General features: G+C 56.3%; 1 protein-coding gene across 3 annotated transcripts; it reads right to left on the bottom strand.

Moving 5' to 3' along the window:
- KCNH3 (potassium voltage-gated channel subfamily H member 3) lies at positions 3-22,378 on the bottom strand. Of its 3 annotated transcripts, none has more exons than XM_003481575.4 (15): positions 21,701-22,378; positions 20,052-20,285; positions 19,492-19,626; positions 18,198-18,331; positions 17,512-17,755; positions 16,979-17,136; positions 16,690-16,897; positions 12,869-13,150; positions 12,370-12,569; positions 11,671-11,920; positions 3,306-3,523; positions 2,272-2,597; positions 1,777-1,883; positions 1,075-1,151; positions 3-976 (listed from the first exon to the last, which is right to left on the bottom strand). In XM_003481575.4, exons 1-15 carry the CDS (start codon positions 21,774-21,776, stop codon positions 380-382), a joined length of 3,246 nt encoding a protein of 1,081 aa, XP_003481623.2. In that variant the 5' UTR covers positions 21,777-22,378; the 3' UTR covers positions 3-379. The 3 variants fall into 3 exon arrangements, with proteins under 3 accessions (XP_003481623.2, XP_020947262.1, XP_020947263.1); XM_021091603.1 differs by lacking the exon at positions 21,701-22,378 and adding an exon at positions 21,285-21,694; XM_021091604.1 differs by lacking the exons at positions 18,198-18,331; positions 21,701-22,378 and having other exon boundaries at positions 20,052-20,187.

Below are 23,595 nucleotides of genomic sequence, written 5' to 3'. Positions count from 1 at the left end.
TAGTCTCTTTTATTCTTTTTTTAATATAAAAAAATGTGGGGACAGTTGAGGCAGGGGCACATGCAGGGGGTGGCAGAACCCCTCCTTGGCCTCGGGCCTCTGTCCCCAGCCTGCAGAGGCGGTCAGATGAGCAGGCTGAGGTGAGGAAGGGCCCCAGGAGTAGGAGCTCAAAGATCCCTGGTCTGGGGCCTGCCCCTGAACGTCCAGCCCAGCCTCTGAGAGTCTGGGGCCAGGCCCTCTTTTACTCTCAGGCTCCCTGCCCTGAGCCAGCGGGCAGCACGGAGTCCCTGGGGGTGGCCGCCACCCTTCCTCTACCCTGAGGTTGGGCAGAGCAGCGGATGGCAGCATGTTGGGCAACACTGAGTTCTGGGGCTGGCGGTCAAACCCCTGTGCCTTCTTCCTGGGTCCACTGGACTGTTCCAGAGCCGTGGCAGCCGATAAGCACCATCTCCAGGCTATGGGGCTCCCAGGGCAAGGCCAGGCCTCCTGCCCCTGGTGGGGGCTCTCCAGTGCTGGCAGCTTCGGCCTGGTTCGCGGGCTCTGGGGGCCCAGTCCTAGCCCCATCCTCAGGAGGCGGCGAGCCAGGAGTGCTGGGCTCAGGGCAGCGTTCTCCTGAGCCTGGGGGCTCGGAGTCAGAGGTGGAGGTCCAGAAAGCCGTGGCCCGAGGCCAGGGGGAGCTCTGAGATGCTGGGGGCCCCCAAGGCCAGGGTGCCACAAGGGGCGAGGGTCCTGGACGAGGGTGGGGCCAGGTCCCACTCAAGACAGAGCCAGCTGGGGGCTGGAGGCAGTAGGAGGACGTCCCAGTGTCCACACACAGAGGCTGCAGGAGCCCCGAGGCACCAGCAGGGCACGGCCCCTCTCCCGAGGGTCGGGGGCACGGGCCTTCCCCGTGGGGTGCCAGGACAAGCTGCACAGCCTGGCGGAGGGACTGCAGCCCCTCCCGCATCTGCAGCACCTGCTCAGACAGCTCCATGACCTGCAGGGGAGGTGGGGGGGAGGTAAGAATAAAGGGGGGACCTCATGAAAGCGCCACCCGTCCCACCCGCTCTGTCCCCCACCTTGCCCCTCACCCACCGCCTGCCGAAGCTTGTCCAGGGTGTCCGTGCTCCTCACCTCGCTGGGCCCGAGGGGGACAGTGAGCAGGCTGTTCTCTGTGGACAGCAGGACGGGGTTACCAGCCGGGGATGGTAAGTGACAGAGCGTGGGGTCCAGGCCTGCGCCGGGTTAGCACAGAGCACACCAGCCAGCCCGGCGGGCCTGCCGCCAGCAACAGCCACTTAAAGCCTCGGCCGAGTTGCTGATTCTGTGCAAACCGCCAGGGGGCCTCAGGCACAGAGCCCTGTGCTTCCTTCTCAGGAAGCTGCCTTTGGTCTGTCCGCCAGGCAAGTGGGCACTCCCAGGGGTGCCTGGCTTGCCCAAGGGCCACTTTCAAATCCGCTTCCCCAGACCTGTGTCCCCCCCAATGGGCTACACCGTGTGCTGCGCATCTTAGCAACAATGTCTCATTTAACGTGCACAGCCACCTTTTTACAGATGGAAGCTGGGGCGAGAGCCAAGGTCACACAGCTAGAGAGCTGGCAGCAGAGATCCAAACTGCATTCCAGCTTCCTTCCAACACCAAGGGGCTGGTCTTAACCACTAACTCCCCTGCCCAAACCGTGCAGGTGGGTGACGGCAAGAGGGCATCCAGACCAAGTCTGTGCCCTGCCAGCTTCTCGGAGGCTCCCAGGGCAAGGGGCTGCCCTGCCAAGCTCCATCGGACCCAGGCCCCAGTACCTGGTCCAGGGGAGGGGCTGCTGCTACATTCCGGGCCAGACTGCCTCATGCGGAAAGAGAACTTGGGCTGGTCGGAGCCACAGCCATCCTCAATGCCATCTACTACCCTGTGGACGCAGGAGCCAGGACAATCAATCAGTTGACACTGTGGAGTTTCATAGGACAAGCCCCACTGTCCACAGAGGAGCCTGGAGCTGGGCCCAGGGGCTTGGGGCCCCAAGAGGAAGGTAACATGTGGTTCCCCCTCCCAGGAGCTGGCGGTGTCACTGGGGATTCAAGCTTGAGCGCCGTGAAACAGCAAGAGTTCTGAGCAGTGTGTGTGGCCACGAGCTAAATGGTGGAGTCGGGGCTCAGGGAGGTGGGGGAGTCAAGGGAGGCTTCCTGGAGGATGCCGGGAGGGGTCAGGATGGAAAGAAGGACGCCCAGGGTGGGGTGGGCCTGGCCGGGGCCCCAGCTCCATCACCACCCGAGTGTCGTGGCCCAGGGTTTGCTCACCTGGGGCTCAGATCCGGGGGTACATTCCACGGCACAGAGGGCAGCCGCAGCCCCTCCAAGCTCCGAGGGTGCGCAGGGGGCCCAGCCTCAGCCTGTGAAGCCGCCGCCCTGCCTGGCCGCCCTCTGCCACCGAGCCGGGGCCGGGTTCGACGCGGGGATAGCAGCTTGGCAGCCGAGGACGAGGAGGTACAGCCGGGTGACAGCAGGGGACTGGAGGGCTCATCAGCTGGGGCCGGCGAGGTCGCAGGGCCCTGCTCCCCATCTGTCTCCTTCTCCTCCAGCGTGGACATGAGGGTGTTGTCACCACTCAGGGAGCTGGTGTCCGCCTGGGGGGAGAGGGGGGCAGCAAACAGGCGGGGGTAGCCCCTGCTGTGTCCCGCTAACCTCCCCCACCCAGTCTCATCACCTGGGAGGGAGGACCTGTTCTTGTTGGACAGGATGCCAGCGTCTCCCACCGGCAGAGGAAGAGCCTCGGCAGGGGAGGGGGAGCTTTGCTGCTGCCACTGCAAAACCACCAAGCCCTGGAGGCATTCACTGCCTCTCAAAAGTCTGGCCAAATGTGGACACGCCCTCCCTCTCCTGGGTCCCTCAGGCTAACTGGACTATCCAGGAGGACCTGGTACTAAAACTAGTTTGGCATGAGTGACAAAAGGCAGGAACATTCAAAAGCCCCTCAGAGTAGTCCTGTGTCACTGTGAAGAAGCAGAGGGCACCGCAGGCTCTCTTCAGAGGTGGCCTGGAAGCCAGCGCACAGCCTGCCTGGTCCTGGTCTCAGGGTGCCATCCCTCATCTGAGACCCCACAGCTTCTCATCTAATACCAGCAGACTCAGCCAGGCTGTGTCAGGTGGGCCAGGAAGCAGGGGCGGTGGCCGGGCTAGGTTCTCAGGGACAGTGCAAGGGTGTGACGGGACGGGAGAATGTAGACCTCCCCCTGTGTGCAGGTGCTCAAACCGGGACATGGGCTCACACAGCACCTCCTGAAATTCCACTCCTGCCCACCTCCCCGGGCTCCCTGGTGCTTCAGCCCCCTCACCTCTGCAGGGCCGCCGCCAGCACCCAGGTTGTAGCTGAGCTCCCCTCGGAGGCTCCTGCTGAAGCGGGGGGCAAACTCAGGATACAGGGCGAGGCTCTCGTGCAGCCCGGCCAGCTGCAGACACTGCAGGACGCAGTACGTCAGCCCCTTGACATCAGCGTTGGCCTTGACCACCTGCTCACGCCGGGGCAGCTCACAGCCAATCAGATCACCCTTCCCTGGGAAGAGGAAGCAGAGGTCAGGAAGCCCTACCCCTCAGCCACCAAAGAGGGGTGTCAAGTAGGGCCTCTCCAGCCAGGACACGGGGAGCAGAGGAGCCCGGGCACTGGCCGAGCCCTGCTGCCCCCCACTGGCTCTTCAGACAGGCTTGGGGTGAAGAGTGCCGTGACCCAGGTGCTCAAGCACATCGAGACTCAGAGCACTGCTGAAATATCTGCGTTTTCAGTCTGAGACACTAGTTCTAGGGGTTCCCAGGTTGCCCATGGATCAGAATCCTCTAGGAAAGTTAAACCAATCAGATTCCCTGGCCCTGGAAAACCTAAATAGACTTTTCTCCAAAGAAGACATACAGATGGTCCAAAAATACATGAAAAAATGCTTATCTTTTCTAATTATTGGAGAAATACAAATCAAAAACTACAATGAGCTGTCACCTCACACTGATCAGAATAGCCATAATCAAAAAGTCTAGAAATAGGAGTTCCCACTGTGGTCAGCAGCGTCCCTGCAGCGCCAGGACGCAGGTTCCATTCCTGGTCTGGTACAGTGGGTTAAAGGATCCAGTGCTGCCACAGCAGTGGCATGGGTTGCAACAGCGGCTTAGATCTGATCCCTGCCCGGGAACTCCATATGCCACAAGGCAGCCGAAGAAGGAAAAAAGAAAGTCAGCAAACAGTATTTATTACAGATAATACATGCTGGAGACGGTGTGGAGAAAAGAGAACCCTCCCACACTGTTGGCGGGAGTGTAAATTGGTGCAGCCACTATGGAGAACAGTATAGACGTTCCTTAAAAAACTAAAAATAGAGCCACCACATGATCCAGCAATCCCATTTCTGGGCATCTGTCCAGAGAAAACCATAGTTTGAAAAGATACACACACCCTAATGTTCCCAGCAGCATTAATTACAATATTCAAGACACGGAAGCAAGCTAAATGGATAAAGAAGATGTGGTACATATATACAACGGAATATTACTCAGCCTTTATGAGGATGAAATATGCCGTTTGTGGCAACACGGATGGACCTAGAGATCATCACACAAAGCGAAGTTAAGTCAGAAAAAGAAAAATACCCTATGACGTCACTTATATGTGGAATCCAAAAAAAAAAAGTTACAGATGAACTCATTTACAAAACAGACTCACAGGAACTGAAAACAAATTTATGGTTACCAAAGGGGAAATGTGGTGGGGAGAACAAATTAGGAGTCTGGGATTAACTATATGAAATTATATAAAATATATATACTACTGTATATAAAATATATATTAGGAGTCTGGGGTTAATGGTATAAAGTTATATAAAATATATTTTATGCATATACTCTATATAGATAATTTTTAGAATGGATAAGCAATGAGGTCCTGCTGTACAGCACAGGGAACTATATCCAATCTCTTATGATAGAACGTGATGGACGATAATATAAGAAAAAGAATGTATGTCTATGACGGGGTCACTCTGCTGTACAGCAGAAATTGACAGAACGTAGTAAATCAACTATTATAAAATAATCAACAAGGCCCTACAGTACAGCACAGGGAACTCCATGTTCTATATTAACTTACGTGGGAAAAGAACTTGAAAAAGAATGGCTGCTATATGTATAATTGAATCACTTTGCTGTACACCTGAAACAACTCTGTAAATCAATTTTACTCCAATATAAAATAAAAATTAAAAGAAAGAAATGAGATTTCCCAGCCCCATCACTACCTATAGAATCGTAACACCTACTGGAGAGCCCACAATGTTTTAAGCCCTGCAGGTGATTCAGGTGGAGCCTGCCCAGGGACCAGTGTGTGGAAGCAGCAGGTTAGCGCTGCGTGCGGCACAGTAAAAATGGCAGAGGTCGTGGTGTTTCATCCCCCGAGCCTTGGTGCTTCCTCTACATGAGACCCTGTGGTGCTTTCCCGATCTTACCAGAAGGTGTCAATGCAGGGTTGTCCCACCGCCCAGCAGAGGCTGCCTCCAGGCTGACAGCGATTATAAAATGGCATCAATTAGAGTCCGCTTCCCAATCTCAGAGATGTTAAATCGGCAGGGAAGAGTGTGTGACTTCGAATCAATGAAAGAGGGTGTGTCTGATCAGGGACGTGGAGGGGATTAAATGAGTTGGTGCAGACAAAGTGCCTGCCACACAGACGGCCAATCAAAGTTCATTTCCTTCCCTTCCCTCCCGACAAGAATCCCCTATAGATCATTCCCAACAGGTCTGGCATGCCACCGAGGCTTGGGCAGAGCACGCACAGCCCTCACAAGGCAGCTCAACCCACGGCCAGACATATCACAAGATTAGACAGCATTTCCTCATCCTTAAGGAAAAAGATGGCTCACTGCCACCCCTGCTGTGGGCTGCCTCACGCTGCCAGCAGAACTCCCTGAGCTTAAAGGCCGCCTCTAAATGTTCATGGACTTTTGCTCAGAAACGCATCGTTGTTAAAGCTTATTTTCTTGGTTTCAGGCCATCTTTCTGATTCCTTGTGAGAGCCGTTTGGATCTCCGTGTGATCACTGGATGAATGAGCTCTCTCGCCTCATGTATGTCATCTGGAAATAGGCTAAGTATGTGTTTCTTGTCTTCATCCAAGAGGGGAGATAAAAATGGGAAACAGGACAGAACCAAGGACCGAGTTCCGTGCCACTGGTCTCAGGGACCAGACACTGGCCTCCAGGTGGCATCTGAGCCAGAGCCTCCTACCCAGCTCATCAGACCACGTGAGGCCCTTCCTGCACCATCACCCAGCTCACCTCGCTGCATCTGGCCCCCTTCCTCCCCCGATGCTAACTTTGCACGCACTTAGCTGTTAGTTCATACACAGAGGTAGGGGCCAGAATTGACACTGCTAGATGTGCCTCGGGCCTTAGCTGCCAGGAGCAAGCAGAAAGCACCTGGTGGGGGTCGGACGAGGGCAAAGCAGAAAACCAGGCCATGATGAAGGCTGGGGAACCAGGCGTCCAGCAGGCCAAGCTGACAGAGGAAATAATTTGTCTGGAACATATGGGCAGGGACAGGATGGATCAAAGGTGGCATAAGTCCCAGGGCTGGAGAATTCTGGAGCCAAAGGCTGGAGTGCCAGCAGTGGCCATCCCTGACGCTGTCTTAATACTGAACGTGGATATTCTGAAACCTGGAGCCTGGCGTCAGAGAAGAGACATTCTTGCAGGACCCATGCCAACTCCCAGCCACGCTGCTTCCTCAGCTCCATGCTGAAAACCATCTGTTAAATAATCCACTAGACAATCTTGCTTCAGAGTGACCAGTCTGCAACTGTCAAAATCTGCCTTGTTGCCCTTCTGAATCTCTCCAGTTCCCCATAATTTCTCAAGGACTGCCAGCCCTACATGAGAGGCTATAACTCCATTTGCTCAGAGTCCTGAGGACCAGAAGCCAAGCTCATGAACGATGCTTCTCTCAGCTTGTATGATATTTCTTTCTTGTTTCCTGCTGGAAGGCCATCCTCCTCAAGGAAGAGAGGATGGACACAGAGTCACTGCTGGACATGTGGTCTTTTTTGGCCATCCCCAAAAAAGACTGCGAAGCCAGACCCTGAACCCACTGTGCTGGGCCAGAGACGGAACCCACATCCAAGCTCTCCAGAAATGCTGCTCATCCCATTGTGCCACAGCAGGAACTCCTGGGCATGTGGTCTTCTTGGTTCTCCAGGTTAGTGACAAACTTCAGCCCCTCTGGGTGTCAGCTGTCCCCCCAGGGAATCCATAAGTGCTAGCTGCCTGAGGTTTGGCTGTGGTCTGGGTGCCACCTTGCATCCATGTGTGAGGCCCTCTCTTACACAGATCACAGCGTTCCCACCCTCTGGGGCCACTGCTGAGGGCCTCCCACAGCCCCAGAACCTGTAGCTCCATGTTGCCCACCACACTGAAAACACACCCTTTCTGCAGGACAAGTCTCCCCAGAGCAGAGCACCTAAGAGCACAGTGTAAGAAGCCTGAGGTTTATTGAGGCAAATGAGAGTGAAAACACAACCACACAAAATCTATGGGATGCAGCAAAAGCAGTTCTTAGAGGAAAGTTCACAGTGACATAGGCCTTGAGAAACAAACAAAAAAATATCAAACAACCTAAACCATCACCTAGAAGAGTTAGAAGAAGGACAACGAACAAAACCTAAAGTCAGGAGTTCCTGTCGTGGCGCAGTGGTTAACAAATCCGACTAGGAACCATGAGGTTGCGGGTTCGGTCCCTGCCCTTGCTCAGTGGGTTAACGATCCGGCGTTGCCGTGAGCTGTGGTGTAGGTTGCAGACGCGGCTCGGATCCCGCGTTGCTGTGGCTCTGGCATAGGCCGGTGGCTACAGCTCCGATTCAACCCCTAGCCTGGGAACCTCCATATGCCGTGGGAACAGCCCAAGAAATAGCAACAACAACAACAACAACAGATAAAAGACAAAAAAAAAAAAAAAAAAAAAACCCAAAGTCAGAAGGGGGAAGGAGATAATAAAAATGAGAGAGGAAATAAAAGAGAGATTAAAAAGCAGTAAGAAAAAAAATCAGTAAAACCTGGAGCTGGTTCTTTGAAAAGGCAAAATTGACAAACATCTGGCTAGGCTCACCATGAAAAGAAGAGGGAGAACCCAAATAAAATAAGAAATAAAAAAGGAGACATTAACAACTGATACCACAGAAATAGAAAAAACTATAAGAGAATACTATGAACAATTATATACCAACAAATTCAACAACCTAGAAGAAACAGACAACTTTCTAGAAACATACAGCCCAGCAAAACTGAATCAAGAAGAAATAGAGGAGTTCCTGTCGTGGCGCAGTGGTTAACGAATCCGACTAGGAACCATGAGGTTGCGGGTTCAGTCCCTGCCCTTGCTCAGTGAGTTAACGATCCGGCGTTGCCGTGAGCTGTGGTGTAGGTTGCAGCCGCAGCTCGGATCCCGCGTTGCTGTGGCTCTGGCGTAGGCCGGTGGCTACAGCTCTGATTCGACCCCTAGCCTGGGAATCTCCATATGCCACAGGAGCGGCCCAAGAAATAGCAACAACAACAACAACAACAGACAAAAAAAAAAAAAAAAGAAAAAGAAATAGATCATTTGAACAGACTGATCACTAGAAGTGAAATAGAATCTGTAATTTAAAAAACTCCCCACGAGAGTGGTGCACTGGGTTAAGAATCCGACTGCAGTGGCTCTGGTTGCCATGGAGGCACAGGCTCATTCCCTGGCCCAGCTCTGTGGGTTAGAGAATCCAGCATTGCCACAGCTGTGATGTAACTCGCAGCTGTGGCTCAGATTCAATCCCTGGCCCAGTGACTTCCATGTGCCATGGGTATGGCCATAAAAAAACCCAACCAACCAACCAAACAAAAAAAACCACTCCCTATAAACAAAAGTCCAGATGGCTTCACAGGTGAATTCTACCAAACATACAGAGAACTTATACCCATCTGTCTCAAACACTTCCAAAAGACTGAAGAGGAAGGAACACTCCTAAAAACATTCTATGAGGCCGCCATCACTCTGATACCAAAACCAGACAAAGACATTAATTACCAAAAGAGAAAATTATGGGTCAATATCTTTGATGAATATAGGCGCAAAATCCTCAACAAAATATTAGCAAACCAAATCCAACAACACATTAAAAAGCTCATATACCACAACCAAGCTGGATTCATCCCAAGGTCACAAGAATGGTTCAACATACACAAATCAATCAATGTGATATACCACATCAACCAAAGAGAAGTCAAAAACCACATGAACATCTCAACAGATGCAGAAAAAGCATGTGATAAAATTCAACATCCATTCATGACAAATGCCCTTATGAAAGTGAGTGTAGAAGGAATATATGTCAACGTAACAAAAGCTATTTATGACAGACCTACAGCCAATATGATACTGACTGGTAAAAATACTACTATGGGGAAAAGACAGTCTCTTTAGCAAGGGGTGTTGGGAAAGTTGGACAGCCGCATGTAAATCAATGAAGTTAGAACACACCCTCACGCCATACACAGATAAAGACACCAAATGGCTTAAAGACTTAAACATGAGATGACACCATAAAAACCTAGAAGAGAACACAGTCAAAACATTCTCTGACATAAATCATACCAATGTTTTTTAGGTCAGTCTCCCAAGGCAACAAAAATAAACAAATGGGACCTAATCAAACATAGAAGCCTTTGCACAGCCAAGGAAACCAAAAAGACAACCTATAGAGTGGGAGAAAATATTTGCAAATGAGGAAACTGACAAGGGATTAATTTTCAAAATGTACAAACAGCTCATACAATTCAACAACAACAAAAAAACAACTCAACTGAAAGATGGGCAGAAGACGAGTTCCCTTGTGGAGTTAAGGATCTGGTGTTGTCACTGCAGTAGCTTGGGTCGCTGCTGTGGCATAAGTTTGATCCTTGGCCCAGGAACTTCCACATGCCACAGGCAACAGCCAAAGTGGGGGGGAAGGAAGAAAAATGGGCATAAGAACTAAATAGATATTTCCCAAAGACATACAGATGGCCAATAGGCACATGAAAATATGCTCAACATCTTTTCCAATTCTTAGAGAAATGCAAATCAAAAATATGAGGTACCACCTCACACTGGTCAGAATGGCCATCATTAAAAATCTACAAATAATAGGAGTTCCCATTGTGGCTCAGCAGTTAACGAACCTGTCTAGTATCCACAGGACGCAGGTTTGATCCCTGGCCTTGTTCAGTGGGTTAAGGATCCAGCATTGCCATGAGCTGTGGTGTGGGTCACAGACGTGGCTTGGCTGTGGCTATGGTGTAGGCCAGTGGGTACAGCTCCAATTTGACCCCTAGCCCGGGAACCTCCATATGCCATGGGTGGGGCCCTAAAAAGACAACAAAAAAAAAAATCTACAAATAATAAATGCTTGGGAGGATGTGGAGAAAAGGGAGCATTCCTAGACTGTTGGTGCAATCCTACTCCTGGGCATATATCCAGCAAAACTATAACTCAAAAAGATATAAGCACCCCTATGTTCACTGCAGCACTATATACAATAGCCAAGACATAGAAGCAACCTAAATGTCTATCAACAGAGGAATGGTACATATATACAATGGAATATTACACAGCCATAAAGAATGAAATATGCCATTTGCAGCAACAAGGATGGACCTAGAGATTATCATACTAAGTGAAGTCAGTTAAATACCCTATGATATCCTTTATAGGTAGAATCTAAAAATGACACAAATGTGAGTTCCCGTTGTGGCTCAGTGGTTAACAAGCCCACCTAGTGTCTATGAGGATTCAGATTTGATCCCTGGCCTCATTTAGAGGGTTGAGTATCCATGAGCTGTGGTGTAGGGCATAGATGCGGCTCAGATCCCGTGTTGCTGTTGCTGTGGCATAGGCCAGCAGCTGTAGCTAATTTGACCCTCAGCCTGGGAAACTCCATATGCTGCAGGTGGGGCCCTAAAAAAAATTTAAAAAGCAAAAAAATAAAAATAAAAACGACACAAACGAACATATCTACAAAAGAGAAACACATTCACAGACATAGAGAACAGACTTGTGATTGCCAAGGGGAGGTAGGGGTGGGAGAGGGATGGAGTGAGTGTTCAGGGTTAGCAGATGCAAACTATTATATATAGAATGAATAAACAACATGGTCCTACTCTAATAGCATAGGGAAATATATTAATATTCTGTGATAAGCCGTAATGGAAAAGAATATAACAAATAACGTACATATATGTGTGTGTGTATAATAATCACTTTGCTGATGGCAGAAATTAACACAACATTGTAAATCAACTATACTTCAATAATTTTTTTTTTTTAAAAGAGTGGCGTTCAAGCCTCCCTTTTTCCCGCCTGACCCTTTCCAGCACTTCCATCCTCAGCATTTGATTTTCCCCCATAACAAGAAGTGTTCCCCTCTGTTCTCTCCCAGACCAAAGGCTGGTCCTGCACTCGGTCTGGCTTTCAACACCCCCGAGATAGAGTTCACGCCTTATAGGCATGGGGCCTGCTCTGAACCTTGCCCACAGCGACTCCTGACACCCCCGGGGCTGTCTCTCCCCGGCAGCCTTGCCTGCGCTCTCTGGGTTTTCTGCGAGATGGGGCCGTGGCTCCACCCGTCTCCCGAGGGCCCGTGTCGCTCTGTCCCAGCCTCACACACCTAGGATGGCCAGCACCGTGCCGCCCTTGAGCACCTCCATGGAGCCGGAACAGACGAAGTAGAGGGCCTGGAGGGCGTCGCCTTGGTGGATGAGGTACTCGCCCGGCGTGCAGAAGGCCGGCCGCAGGGCCAGGGAGAGCGTCCGCAGGCAGCCTCGGCTCGCGGCCTCAAACAGGGGCAGCTGCAGGACCTCCTTATGAAGGTGCATGGCAATGTCTGCGCGGAGCTCGTCTGGGAGGCTCTGCAGCAGCTGAGGGGGGGAGCAGGTGGGGAAGGTTAGGGTGAGGATGGGAGGCGGCCTCCCACCAGCCCGTCTCGGAACCAGGGGCGGCGGGAGAGGGGCCTTGAGGCCCCCCCCCCCAGCTCGCACGGCTCCTCACGCGGTCCCATCAGTGAGGGGGTTTGTCTCTGCCTCCCTCTCAATCGCTTTACCCTCCCCACCCGCCGTGAGCAGCCCTGCTTTCCTTCTCCAGGGTAGGCCTCAGGCTTGGACATCAGTGCGCAGGGCGTCCAAGCCGGCTTGCAGTTCGACGCGCCGGTCCTACCCCCTCCCCGCCCCCCCCCGGCCCCGAAAACGGGGGCGGGAAGGTCAGATTTGCGCGTCCCTTGCCCTCTTCCGGCCGGCTCCTGGGAATCTTAGGCTCCGCCACTCCTTGAAGGAGCAAAGGCTGGAAGGGCCAGCCCTGGAGGCCTGCGCACCTCGGTGGTGTCGATACCGTTGTTCACGGCCCAGGTCGCCTGGAAGTACTCGAGCATGCGCTGCTTGAGGGGCTTGGGGATGCGGTGGATGCGGATGTAGTCGCGCAGGTCGCGGGTGCGGCTGTGGTACAGAAAGCGGCGGGCGTACATGCGCTGGATGATGGCCGTCACGTTCCCAAACACCACCGCGTGCATCAGGGCTGGGGAGGGTGGCGAGAGGGGTCACCTCCAGGACTGGCCTGGCCCGGCCCGGCCTGACGCCGTGCTGGACCCTTCTGTCCTCCCCACCCCCACGCTGGGCAAGGACCACAGCCGCCGTGCTGGGGGGAGTCCTGGAGCCAAGTGGGCTCTCTCGGCCCTGGCCTTGGTTCCTTGGCCCGCTAAGGCAGAAGAACCTCAGGAAGGGGGCTCAGCACCCTGCTGGCGGTGGCGGGGAAGGGGCCGCCTGGGCGCACGGGTCTGGGAGTGGGCCCTGGACCGGGAGCGGGGCAGGCCTCACCGCCGATGAGCATGGTGCAGATGGAGAAAATCTTCTCGGTGTCCGTGTTGGCGGACACGTTGCCGAAGCCCACGCTGGTGAGGCTGCTGAGTGCGAAGTAGAGGGAGGTGATGTAGGCGCTGCGCAGTGAGGGGCCGCCCAGGAGCTCTGGCCCCGTCCTGTTGGCCTCGCTGCCACTGCTGCTACAGTTGTCACTCTGGCCGGAGCTGTTCCCTACAGCTGGGCTCCGGCCCACCAGGTAGTAGGGGGTCTCCAGTCTGCGAGCCAGCTCCTGCAGCCAGCCTGGGGAGAGGGTGGGACAGCACTGCAGCGGCAGGTGTGCCCCCTGGGACCCCTGGCAGGGATGGGGGTGGGGGACAAAGGGCGGCAGCCCCAGCGCCATAGCTATCAGGGCATCCCTCTGCTACCGGCCCCCGCACACCGCTGTGCGCCCCCTAAACTCTCACCAAGACAAGCGCATGAGGATGAAGAGGAGTCTGTCATCTCCCCGGACAGTGTCTCTGGGTGCTGAGGAGGGAGTGAAGGACACTGCACCTGCCTCCCTGTGGCTGCCACTAACCTGGGCAGTGAGCCCAGCTGGTGTGTGAGGCGTGAGCAGAGGGACTGGCGGGCTCACTGCACCAGCTACAGCCTCGTCTCCAGGGCTACCTCCTCTGCCTATCCATCCAGACTCCTCTAGTTCTTTCTCAGAGCTCACCTGCTCCCATTTAACCTCATCCCTCCTCACAACCACACCAACCAGCCAACCTCAAGCACACCGAGGTGCACGTGTGCATAAACACCATTAAGGCTACAGGCGAGCTCTGCGTAGTCGAGGGGACAAGGAGAAATGTGTGAGCGCAATTCACAGAGCAGAGCCCTGGCCCGTGCACATTGGGAGGGAGACAAGGTTCACAGGTGCTTGCATGCTGACACCCAGGTAGAAGAGGGACGCATCTGCATGGATGTGAGCACACAGGGGTGTACACTAAAGGCCACAGACAGGCCTCCCCCATGCCCACGGAGGTTCTTGAGCACATATGCAGACACAGGTCAGCCTGGGACACTGGGAGGAGGATGAAAATCGCCCCAGTCTTCCCATCAACCCCACTTTCTCTGGCCTGGCCTTACAGGAGAGGGGGAGCTGTGTACTGCGGTCTCAGCTCATGGCTGCCCAAAGTCACAGCCCAGCTAGAGGGCTGTGGGAATTCTAGAGCGTTATGTGGGGGTTCGCAGGGTCCACAGAGGTCCCAGCAGAGGTGGGGGCCGTGGAGAGCAAGGGAGAGAGGAAAGATCTAGAACGGAGGCTCAGAGAGTAAGCCAGAGGATGGGCTCAGGATCACAGGCTGCAGCGGGACCCACCCCTCCACACGCGCTCTGCCCCTCCGCAGCCCCCACTCCACACCCCCCCTGACACCAGGCACACTGCTGTCTGTGATCCCCACACCGCTCCTCTCACCACCCACCCACTCACTCAGCAACCTCACACACGTGTGCCAGGGGCTGGAGACCCCCTGGAGCTTTCTGCAGGGTAGGAGCTGTGTTTCAGGCACACAGCACCTGAGGGCCCCAGGACGGGGCTCAAACCCGCATGCTATGGGCTAGGGCTAGACGGCTTCCTGGAAGAGGGGCCACAGGTGCTCAGTCTCGGAGGATTTGTAGAGTTTTGATACAAAGAAATTGGAAGGGGGGTCATTCCGAGCTAAGGAAAGGCGTGAGCCAAACCTAGAGGTGGAGACAAATACAGGGGAGTAGCTCAGCTTAGCTAGAATGGGGGGTCCACCCTGGGGGCCAAACTCCAGGCTGAGGAGGCTGGGGGATGTGTTAAGTCTTGAGCCAAGGTGAGGCTCCCCCCTTCTGTTGTTTGAGATGCACTGTGAGAAAACACAAGGAATACTCAAAACTCTTCAGTCGTCATCCAGTTGGGCGCCTGAAGTGAAGCCTGTTGCCTGATGAGGAGGAAGCGGGTGGAGAGGGGCGAAGCGAGAAGACGAGGGGAGGGGGCAGAGGGCCCTCCTCTCGGTCTTGGTCTCAGGGGCATGGGCAGGCTCTGGAGCTGGTGGCGGGACAGAGTCTCTGCATGGGGAGTGTCAGCTGTGCGGGCTCTTCCAGAGGTTTTGCACTGAGAAACGCCCCGAGCAAGCTCCCTCAGTATTTAGAGAAAACCCCTCTGGAACTTAGAGTTCTGGGGTGATCTGCAAAATGACCCCTCCACCCCGCACTCTCTATGGTGGGGCTCAGAGCCGCTCCGGAACCAGAGGTGTTCTCCATGTCCGCTCAGCAGCCCCTGTGAGGTGCTCACAACAGAGGAACCACAGGGATGCAAGACTCAGGGTGTCTGGGTCCTGCTGGGAGAGGGAACTGACCCGGGGATTTGGTGTCTCACCCACTTTGGGGTCAGGGTTGGCATCACCATTACCCACAGCCCTGTCCTCTGAGAGCGTTTGCTGGGGGGGCATCTGACTCCAGAGCCACCTCCGCTGCTGCCTCCCTCTGGGAAGGGCAGGTGCCAAGGAGCCGACACTGCCTGAACGTCCTGGTTCCTGTGCTCGGCAACTAGCGCTTTGGGGAATAGCCAAGGGGGCCTCTGGGCTACACACAGTCTCTGTGGGCGTGGCGAGGGGCAGAGGAGTCGCAGGAGTTTCCTTGTCCCCGGGAACTGATCAGAGCACGTTTCCAAGGCCAACCAGGACTCCTGGTGAGCCCACCAAGGAGCAGACAGTTGTGAGGGGCCGTCTGAGCAGCTGGCCTCTTGCCCACGGATGGGAAACAGTGCTAAAGGCCAGTTACCGAAAGGGCCGGAGGGCTGGAGCGCATGAGAGGGAGAAGAAGGGTTCAATTTTAGAGCTGCGGGGTGTGGAGAGTTAGACGTTGTTGGAACAGGATGGTTCAGGGTCAGAGAGAGAGGATGGAAGTTGGGGTGGCACCAGTGGAGTGGCCCAGGGAGAGTGGGGGTGGGGTAGGGTGGGGGGTGAGGAAGCCGGGGACCGGCAGGGCCGGGACAGAGGGGTGGTCGGCAGGGTCAGGTGCTACAGGGACAACAAGGGGATGAGGGTTTGGCCCCAGAAGGTCACCGTGACCTGCAGAGTGACATTTTGGGTTGAGAGGTGGGGGTGGAAGCCCTCCTGGCAGGAGTTAAGAAGCGAGTGGGAGGTGAGCAGAGGGAGGCGCTGTGAAAGTGGAGGTGAAATGAAGGAGAGTGAAGACACTGGTGGGACGCAGAGAAAGGCTGCCGTTCAGGCTGGGGGAGGGCTGAGAAGCAGCTGAGAAACATGCAGCCTTGAGGTGACGAGAGAGGGGAGGGGCCTTAGGAGCCACAGTAGGGGGGGATGAGCTTCCAAGCAGGTGGTGGGACAGTGCCAGGCATGGGAGAATCCCTGGAGAGGTCTCCTGAGAGGGCTGGGATTCCCAGTGGGGCAGGGAATGGAAGAATGTGACAGAAGCTTGGCCACAAGGAGGCTCTGATGGGTGAACAGCCTCCCCCAGGCAGCCCACCAGGCTTTCTCCGCAAGGCAGCGCGGCTGAAGAACAAGTCTACCTGGAGGGGGTGGCTCTGTCACACTCCCATCGGCACACACACATCCTCGTCCCCACATTCACCTCACAAATGCACACCTCCTTGCACACACACCCCTGGCACACACCTATGAGCACCTACACATGGAGACCTGCACACATCTCTCTGGCATCTCACGTCAGCTCACTGGATACACCCCGACAGACACACACTTGGACTCATATTTCCCTGACCTCGAGTGGACAGATTCCTCGGGCACATATGTGTATGTGTACACACACACACACACACACATGCATGAGCGCGCGCTTGCAGCCTCTAGTACCTATCTCGGGCAGCTCAGAGGCGCTGCTCTCGATCTCCCGCTGGCCGATGTAGAACCAGACGCAGGCCACCCAGTGGGCGAGCAGGGCGAACACGGCCATGAGCAGGGTGAGCACCACGGCGCTGTACTGTGAGTAGCGGTCCAGCCTCGGGAGCAGCCGCAGCAGCCGCAGCAGCCTCACGGTCTTCAGCAGGTGCGCCCCAAAGTACTGAGGTGGGAGGCAGGGATGTCACCCCAGGGCCGGCCCCACCCGTCCTGCCCAAGGCTCACCCAGCCCGGCCACACTGACCACGTTGACCTTGAAGGCGTGTAGCAGGTCGAAGGGCAGCGCCGCAATGACATCCAGCAGGAACCAGGTGGTAACGTAGTGCAGGCAAATGGACTTCGGGGCAAACACCACCTGGCCTGACTTGGACACGAATGTGGTGCGGAAATTCAGCACTATGTCTGCGGGAAGGTGGGGCAGGAGTCAGCGTGGGTCGGGGAGGAGCCCACCTTTTCCGGGCATCCACTCAGTACGTGACACTGTCCTGGGCCCTTTAGGTGCGTTGTCCCAGTTTTCACAGTAACGCTAAAGGGTGGATATTGTTACACCTAATTGATGGAGGGAGAGACAGGCCAAGCGTGTCCCAGGATCAAGTAACCCATGAGTGGTGGAGACATATTTGGAACCCAGGTCTGATTTCAAAGCCATGGGTCCTAAATGGGGGGAAGGCCAGAGGAACCGGGGGGGGGGGGGGCATCGAAGCCAAGCAGACGTCCATCAAAGCTGAGGGGCCCCGGCCCGGGGTGGCGGGCGGGGGAGGCACAGAGCACACTTACCCAGGATGAAGAGGACCTCCACAGCCAGGTCACAGACGCTGGGGGGCCCCCGGGCGGCGCTGGGCTCCCGGGCTGTGCTCACGCACACGCTGTAGGGCACAGTGACGGCCACGTAGAGGGTGGCGAGCAGGATAAAGCCATCCCAAGTGGCCCTCAGGGCCCCGCAGTGCAGCAGGATGAAGGGTGACTTCCGGATGGCAGCTACTTTGTACTCGGGCAAATTTGGCTTCTCTCCAAACACCCCCTGAGTGAGAGGCAGGGCAGGTCCAGGCAGGGAGGACAGGAAATTGGCAAGGGTGAGTTTGGCGAGGGTCTGGAGCAGGCATCCACCGCCTTTCTCTCCCTGCATTCTCCAAACAGCCTCTGACACAGGCATTAGAGACCCCTTGCTATTGATCAGAAGACTGAGGATCAGGGAGATGAAGTGACTTAGCTGAGGTCACATAGCTGCCTAGGGGAGGAGCAAAGATTGAGCCAAAGCCCATCAAGACTCCAGGGCCAAAACTCTCCTCTATACCTTTGACAGATCAGACACGTGCGTGACATTCTCGCCACAATCCCCAACGTGCAGGTGGGGCCTGAGTGGGACATGCTCTCTGAGGTGGGTTCCGTTCCCCTCCTCCATCTCCTCAGCCTGCTCCTGCCCTGTCCCGCCCCCTAAACACACACCCTCGTGTGCAATCCACCTTATTGAGCTTGTGCTTGCCCTTGGGCTGCTTCTGCAGGTGCCCAGACAGGTGGTAGAGCACAGCCCGGCTCCGTCGCCGGTTGGCATTAAAGCCTTTGGACCCTGCCCGGCCATATCGGCGCCGGCCACCACCTGCAAAAGAAGAAGGGCCGGAGGGGATGATGGTGGAAGCACTGACACACCCCAGCCCATGGGCTTGGGGGTGGGGCTCCAGCAGCTGCCCAGTGACTAGTCTGTTTAGAGCTGGGTGCTCCACGGTTTCTCATGTCCTAGAGTCACTTGCCAGCCCCAGCAACGGGCAGTCCTGTGGGTGCTTACAGATACTCCTCCCAGTGCCTGCTTCTAGAAGAAGGCGGTTTGGAGCAAGACAAGGCAGGAGAGGATCGCCAGAGGGAAAGGCCTAAGAGAGGGGTGGAAGAGCGCAGAGCTAGCAAGAGGCCATTGGGCAGAGTTGCGGGATCCCCAGGCTAGAGGTGGGGGATGGGGAACGGACAGTACCTTCAGCACCCCCAAATGGCAAGGAGGCCTTGGAGCAGCTTCTGTGGACAGTTCTGGGAGCCGTCCAAAGGCCTTCTGCAGCCCTTAGAGGATGCGAGAGGCGAAAGGCCACAGGGACTTAAAAGAGGGCTTTGGAAGTTCCCGTCGTGGCTCAGTGGTTAATGAATCCGACTAGGAACCATGAGGTTGCGGGTTCGATCCTTGGCCTTGCTCAGCGGGTTAAGGATCTGGTGTTGCCGTGAGCTGTGGTATAGGTTGCAGACATGGCTCGGACCCCACGTTGCTGTGGCTCTGGCGTAGGCCGGCGGCTACAGCTCCAATTAGACCCCTAGTCTGGGAACCTCCATATGTCACAGGAGCAGCCCAAGAAATTGCAAAAAGACAAAAAAATAAAATAAAAAATAAAAATAAAAAAATAAAAGAGGGCTTTGGCCAGCCCTCCAGACAGGTCTGCATGAAGAAGAGGAACCAGGTGGATCTGTGCTCAGCCTCACTAATTGGTGGGGAAATGGTACTTCATGGGCACTAGTGGAATTTGTTTTCTTCTGTTTCTTAGTCAAGTTGACTTTAAAAAACTTCAGCTTTGTCTCAATAAGCCTCCCATACCTGGGCCCGTGGAGATGAAAGCAGCACAGGCCTCTCGGCCAGCAGAAGCGGGGGGGGGGGGGGTGGTCAGTGAGTGAAGTAGGGGTGGGGGCCCCACAAGCCCACACTGGGTGCTGTGGCCCTACCCAGGCCTGAGGTACCCAACACCCCAGCCACAGCAGCCAAATCAGCAGCCCACAGGCACCCACCTCTCTCCTTCCAGCTGTCGGGGCCCCCTCGGTTCTTGGTATCACTGATGTCCTTGTGAGAGACCAGGAAGAGGGCCACCTCCCCTTTCTCATTCTTTATGGGTATCACATCCAGGAGACACCAGAATGGGAGCCCTGGGCACAAAGACAGACTCAGCCCAGCTCCCACTCTCCGCCCTGCCCAAGGTGACAAAGGAGCCACTGACACCTCCTGGCCAAGGCACAAGTCAGCTCCACCTAGAACACTTAGGCTCCATCAAACAGGGTGGGGGAAGGCAAGGGAGAGCAGAGATGACGTTCAGACATGCGTGTTCATAGCTCTGTCCTGCTAAGTAAGACAGAGACATTTTTCTGCTGTGGTGGGATACCCCGACGGGAAATTGAGTGTGAGCTGAGACTAGGGTGAGGGCAGAAGAAAGGAGAGACCAGGAACACAAGGAGGGAGGAAGAGGAGAGGGGAATATGGGAAGGTGGGATGAGATGGGGAGATGGAGAAGACAGGATTGGGAAGGAGAGGCTATGGATGGGGTGGCTGCTAGGCTGGCCAGGTGGCCCCTCACCGCTCTTCCGGTACAGGATCAGCTCAGCCTTGAACTCCTTGTGCTCATCTAGGGCCTTGCGGATCTGCTGGCGGACGAGCTCACTGGTGTCTGGTCCATAGAGGAAGGAGCAGGCACAGCCCCGCTGCATGACCTCGGCCCGGGAGAAACCCGTGAGGTCGCAGAAGCCATCAGAGCAGTAGACCACGGGGAAGAGCCCCGCCACCTGGGCATTGCCCAGCACGAAGTTACTATCTGCAAGAGAGCACCTCTCAGAGGAGGTGTGGGGTGAAGGGGCATGGGGTCGCCTAACCCTCCTTGCCAGGTGTCTGCAATACGGTGGGTGTTACAAGTCCCAGGAATCCTGGGTATGAGTGGTTGGGTCAGGGGTCGGGGTGGGAGGGAGGGTTAGGATAGGAACCATTTTGGACAGGAAATAGGGCATCACCTGTGTGTCAGTGCCCTGCAAGGACCCACTCCTAGCATCATGTGTATAAGTGCATTTAAGAATCGGCACGTGTGAATCCTGAGGTTGGTGAATTCAGCCCCGTGTGGGTACTGTACCCTCTGGAGTGTGGCCAGAGCAGCCTGGGGTCAGAGGGAGTTGGGAATGCCCAAAGGAGGACGGCAGGTGCACTTGGCCAGCCTCAGCCCCAGCCCAGCCTCTGCCAGGTTCACTCACCAGCCAGGTACCCAGGTTGGCTGTCTGGCTCCTCCCCCTGAGATACACCTGGACAGAGAGGCAATCCAGGCTACTACCATCTATCTATTCTGCACTCTGAGCCCCAGCCGCCTGACCTGGCTCAGGAAATTAGTGAGTGTGATCCACAATGGGGGTGTAAGAATGGTAGCTGAGCTCTGGCGGCCTGGAGCCAGAAATGTATTGAGGAGTGGGGGGCGCTGAATCAGCAGGCTGCAGGAGCCAAGCACAGGCAAAGCAGATGGAGAAGCCTGGGGAAGGCGGGGGGCGCTCAGGGATGGGCTCCCGCCCCCTATCAGGAAGCAGAAAGGTGAAGGACGCTAAGCAGAGAGCTCAGACTCCCCACCAGGTTTGAGAGTCAGGGAGTAGGATGAGGAAGGGGGTTTCACGACTTTCCCGGTGCTCAGAGCCCCAAGATCCAGAAGCTCTGTTCTTCTCCAAACTTCCCCAGTTGGTGGGAGTCTCCAAACCTATCTTTTTGGGGTGAAATGGGCTTCGTGGGTTGAGGCTGTGAGTTTACCATGGTGAGGTGAGCTTGGACTAACAGTGCTCACCTGAGTCCTGCTGACTCCCAATCTCAGTTTGCAAACCTCTTTTCTAAATCGGTTCTTTGAGCCTCTGGGCTGTCCCTGAGCACCGCTTCCTGGTCTCACTCCCCAACCTGCCAGTTCAAAGATAGTCCGTGGGATAGAGCCAGGCTATCCCTGGGGATGGGACGGGCTATAATGACTAGGTCGGGGTTCGCGTCTCCACGAACAGACGGCATGCTCGGCCTGGGGTCAGGTTGACTCTGAATCTTTCGGAAACGGCCTTTGGAAGGACACAGTGGTCCCAGCTTAAAGTGGGGCTCAGGGAAGGGAGAGCGAGAGCAGAAGGGCGCCAGGCTATGTCCAAGTGGGGTTGCAGGACTGGCGGGAACCCTGGCCGGGTCAACTGGTCCGGGAGCCAGGGCGGCGAGGGTCAAACTCACGCGTGCCGTCGAAGCGCGTGGCGATGGTGTCCAGGAAAGTGTTCTGAGGCGCCAGGAGTCCCCGCATGGCCGGCATCTTAGGCGGCGGTAGCCGCCCGCCCCATCCCTCCGGGGCGCGGGGGCTCAGCGCCGGGGGAGGGCGTCCAGCTCGGCCGCCCCCCGCCGGGCCCCGCGCCCCCTAGCGCAGCCGTCGGGGCGCAGTGCCTACCCGGGGCTCGCAGGTCCCTCCAGCCGCCTGCGAGCGAGGGGGCGTCCCCGCCGTCGAGGCCGGGAGCATGGCGCGCGGCTCCTTGCGCCCTGGCCGCCCACGAATCCCGGACTCCCCGCTCGGCGCCCGCTGTGCTCTCGGCACCTTCAGCTCTCGGCGACGGTGACAGCGGCTCCCGTTTCGACTGCGGGCCGGTTACTGCTCGGGTTTCGCTCAGCACCGGATCCCCGCAGCTCCCTCCGTCTGTCGGGGAGAAGCGGCAGCCTCCCTCCCTCCCTCCGGCGCCCGCCGCCTGCACCGGAGTAACCATGGAGACAGGGCACACCCAGGCAGGGCCGCCTCCTTAAAGGGACAGGCCTCCCGCCGAGGGATTCCCCTCCCCTCGGGACCTGGGGAAGGGGGCGGAGAGGCAGTGCCCTCCCTTCCTACCCCGGCCACTCGGGCCGCCCGGGCCGCCCCGAGCGGCCCCGCCCGCCCCTCTGAGAACGCTGGGCGAGCGCCTGGTCCCGTTCGGGCTGACTCAGCCGCAGGGGCGAGGCGTCTTTCTCTGCAGCATGGGGGTTCTCAGAGAGCCTGGCAGCCTCTCCTCCCCCAGAGGGACCTGAGGGGAGCTCAGGCGGGGGTTGAGCAGGGGCTGCTGGTTTTAGAAGAAGCTTTCCCCTAGGAAAAAATGTAATGGGAAAGGGGGCTGGGCCAGCAGGCGGAGGTGGTGAAGGCCGGTGGTTGGTGGAGGTTGGGCCAGGGGAAGTCTAAAAGGAGTTTTGGGGGAAGGGGTCTAAACCCAGCTTCTAGGCATCCAAGCCTTTCTTAGCCTCAACTTGACCCTCCGGAAAATGGATTGATCCATTGCTAGGTGTTGCTGCGGCAGGCTGAGGCTGTCCGGAAATTGGAGGGCGGGTAGTCTTGGAAATAGGGTTTAGACGCTCTCTTGTGTGCCCGGGAGGTAGGGGTGGTAAAGAGGTGTGTGTGAGGAGGGGGTCGCCCCAGATCCTTTGTCTCGGCCTTGTGCTTCTCTTTGTCAAGCTGTGCCGCTCCCAGGCTGCGCTGAAAGGTCAGCTTGCAAATACAGGGGACTGTAGATGTCGGACGCTGCAGGAAACTTCCTAACCTGGTGCTAGTGGGTTCTTGCGAGCGGGGAGTGAAAGGACCGAGTCTCCGTTGCCCCGGCCCCTTCAATCCTAGAGAACTGGGCTTTGCGCAGCGGAGCCTGCAGGGACCCTCCCCCTCTAGCGAGGGAGGAGGGAGGAGGGCCCGGCAGGCGGCGCGGAGCCGGGCCCGGGGCGGCAGTCTCTCGCTGGTCTCCCGCGCCGCGTCGGTTCCTCCAGCCTCTCGCTGCCAGTGCCGCTCCTCCTCCCTCCCACGGTTTGCCAGCGAGCGCGGCTACCGCCCGCGCCCAAAGGAACCGCCGGGGCCAAAACAGCAATTTGTTCCCGAACGAGTGAGGCGGGAGGCTCAGCACCCCCACCCCTCTAGGAGACACATCCACAGTCATCAGCATCGGAAAGAAAGGAGGGTCCCCCGCTCCACCCACCCCTCATCTGCGGCGAGGGCCAAAGCCCCAGGCACCCGTATTAAAATGAGCTGGTGCTGGCGGAGGGGAGGGAGAGAGCGTCCCCCTCCCCCAGTCTTCTGAATTCTGGAATCCCGCCAAGGAGACCCTAAGGAGTCCGCAGATCTGGCTCTTAGC

Source organism: Sus scrofa, chromosome 5 (assembly GCF_000003025.6).
Source record: "Sus scrofa isolate TJ Tabasco breed Duroc chromosome 5, Sscrofa11.1, whole genome shotgun sequence".
Taxonomy (NCBI): domain Eukaryota; kingdom Metazoa; phylum Chordata; class Mammalia; order Artiodactyla; family Suidae; genus Sus; species Sus scrofa.
This window is presented reverse-complemented; position numbering and strand designations above follow the sequence as displayed.

Excerpts from the sequence above, each read along its gene's own strand:
- KCNH3 (XM_003481575.4), bottom strand. The coding sequence starts at position 21,776 with ATGCCGGCCATGCGGGGACTCCTGGCGCCTCAGAACACTTTCCTGGAC. Across the intron at positions 16,898-16,978 it reads ACGCCTTCAAGGTCAACGTG|TACTTTGGGGCGCACCTGCT; the intron begins GTCAGTGTGGCC and ends CTCCCACCTCAG. Across the intron at positions 11,921-12,369 it reads ACGGTATCGACACCACCGAG|CTGCTGCAGAGCCTCCCAGA; the intron begins GTGCGCAGGCCT and ends TCCCCCCCTCAG.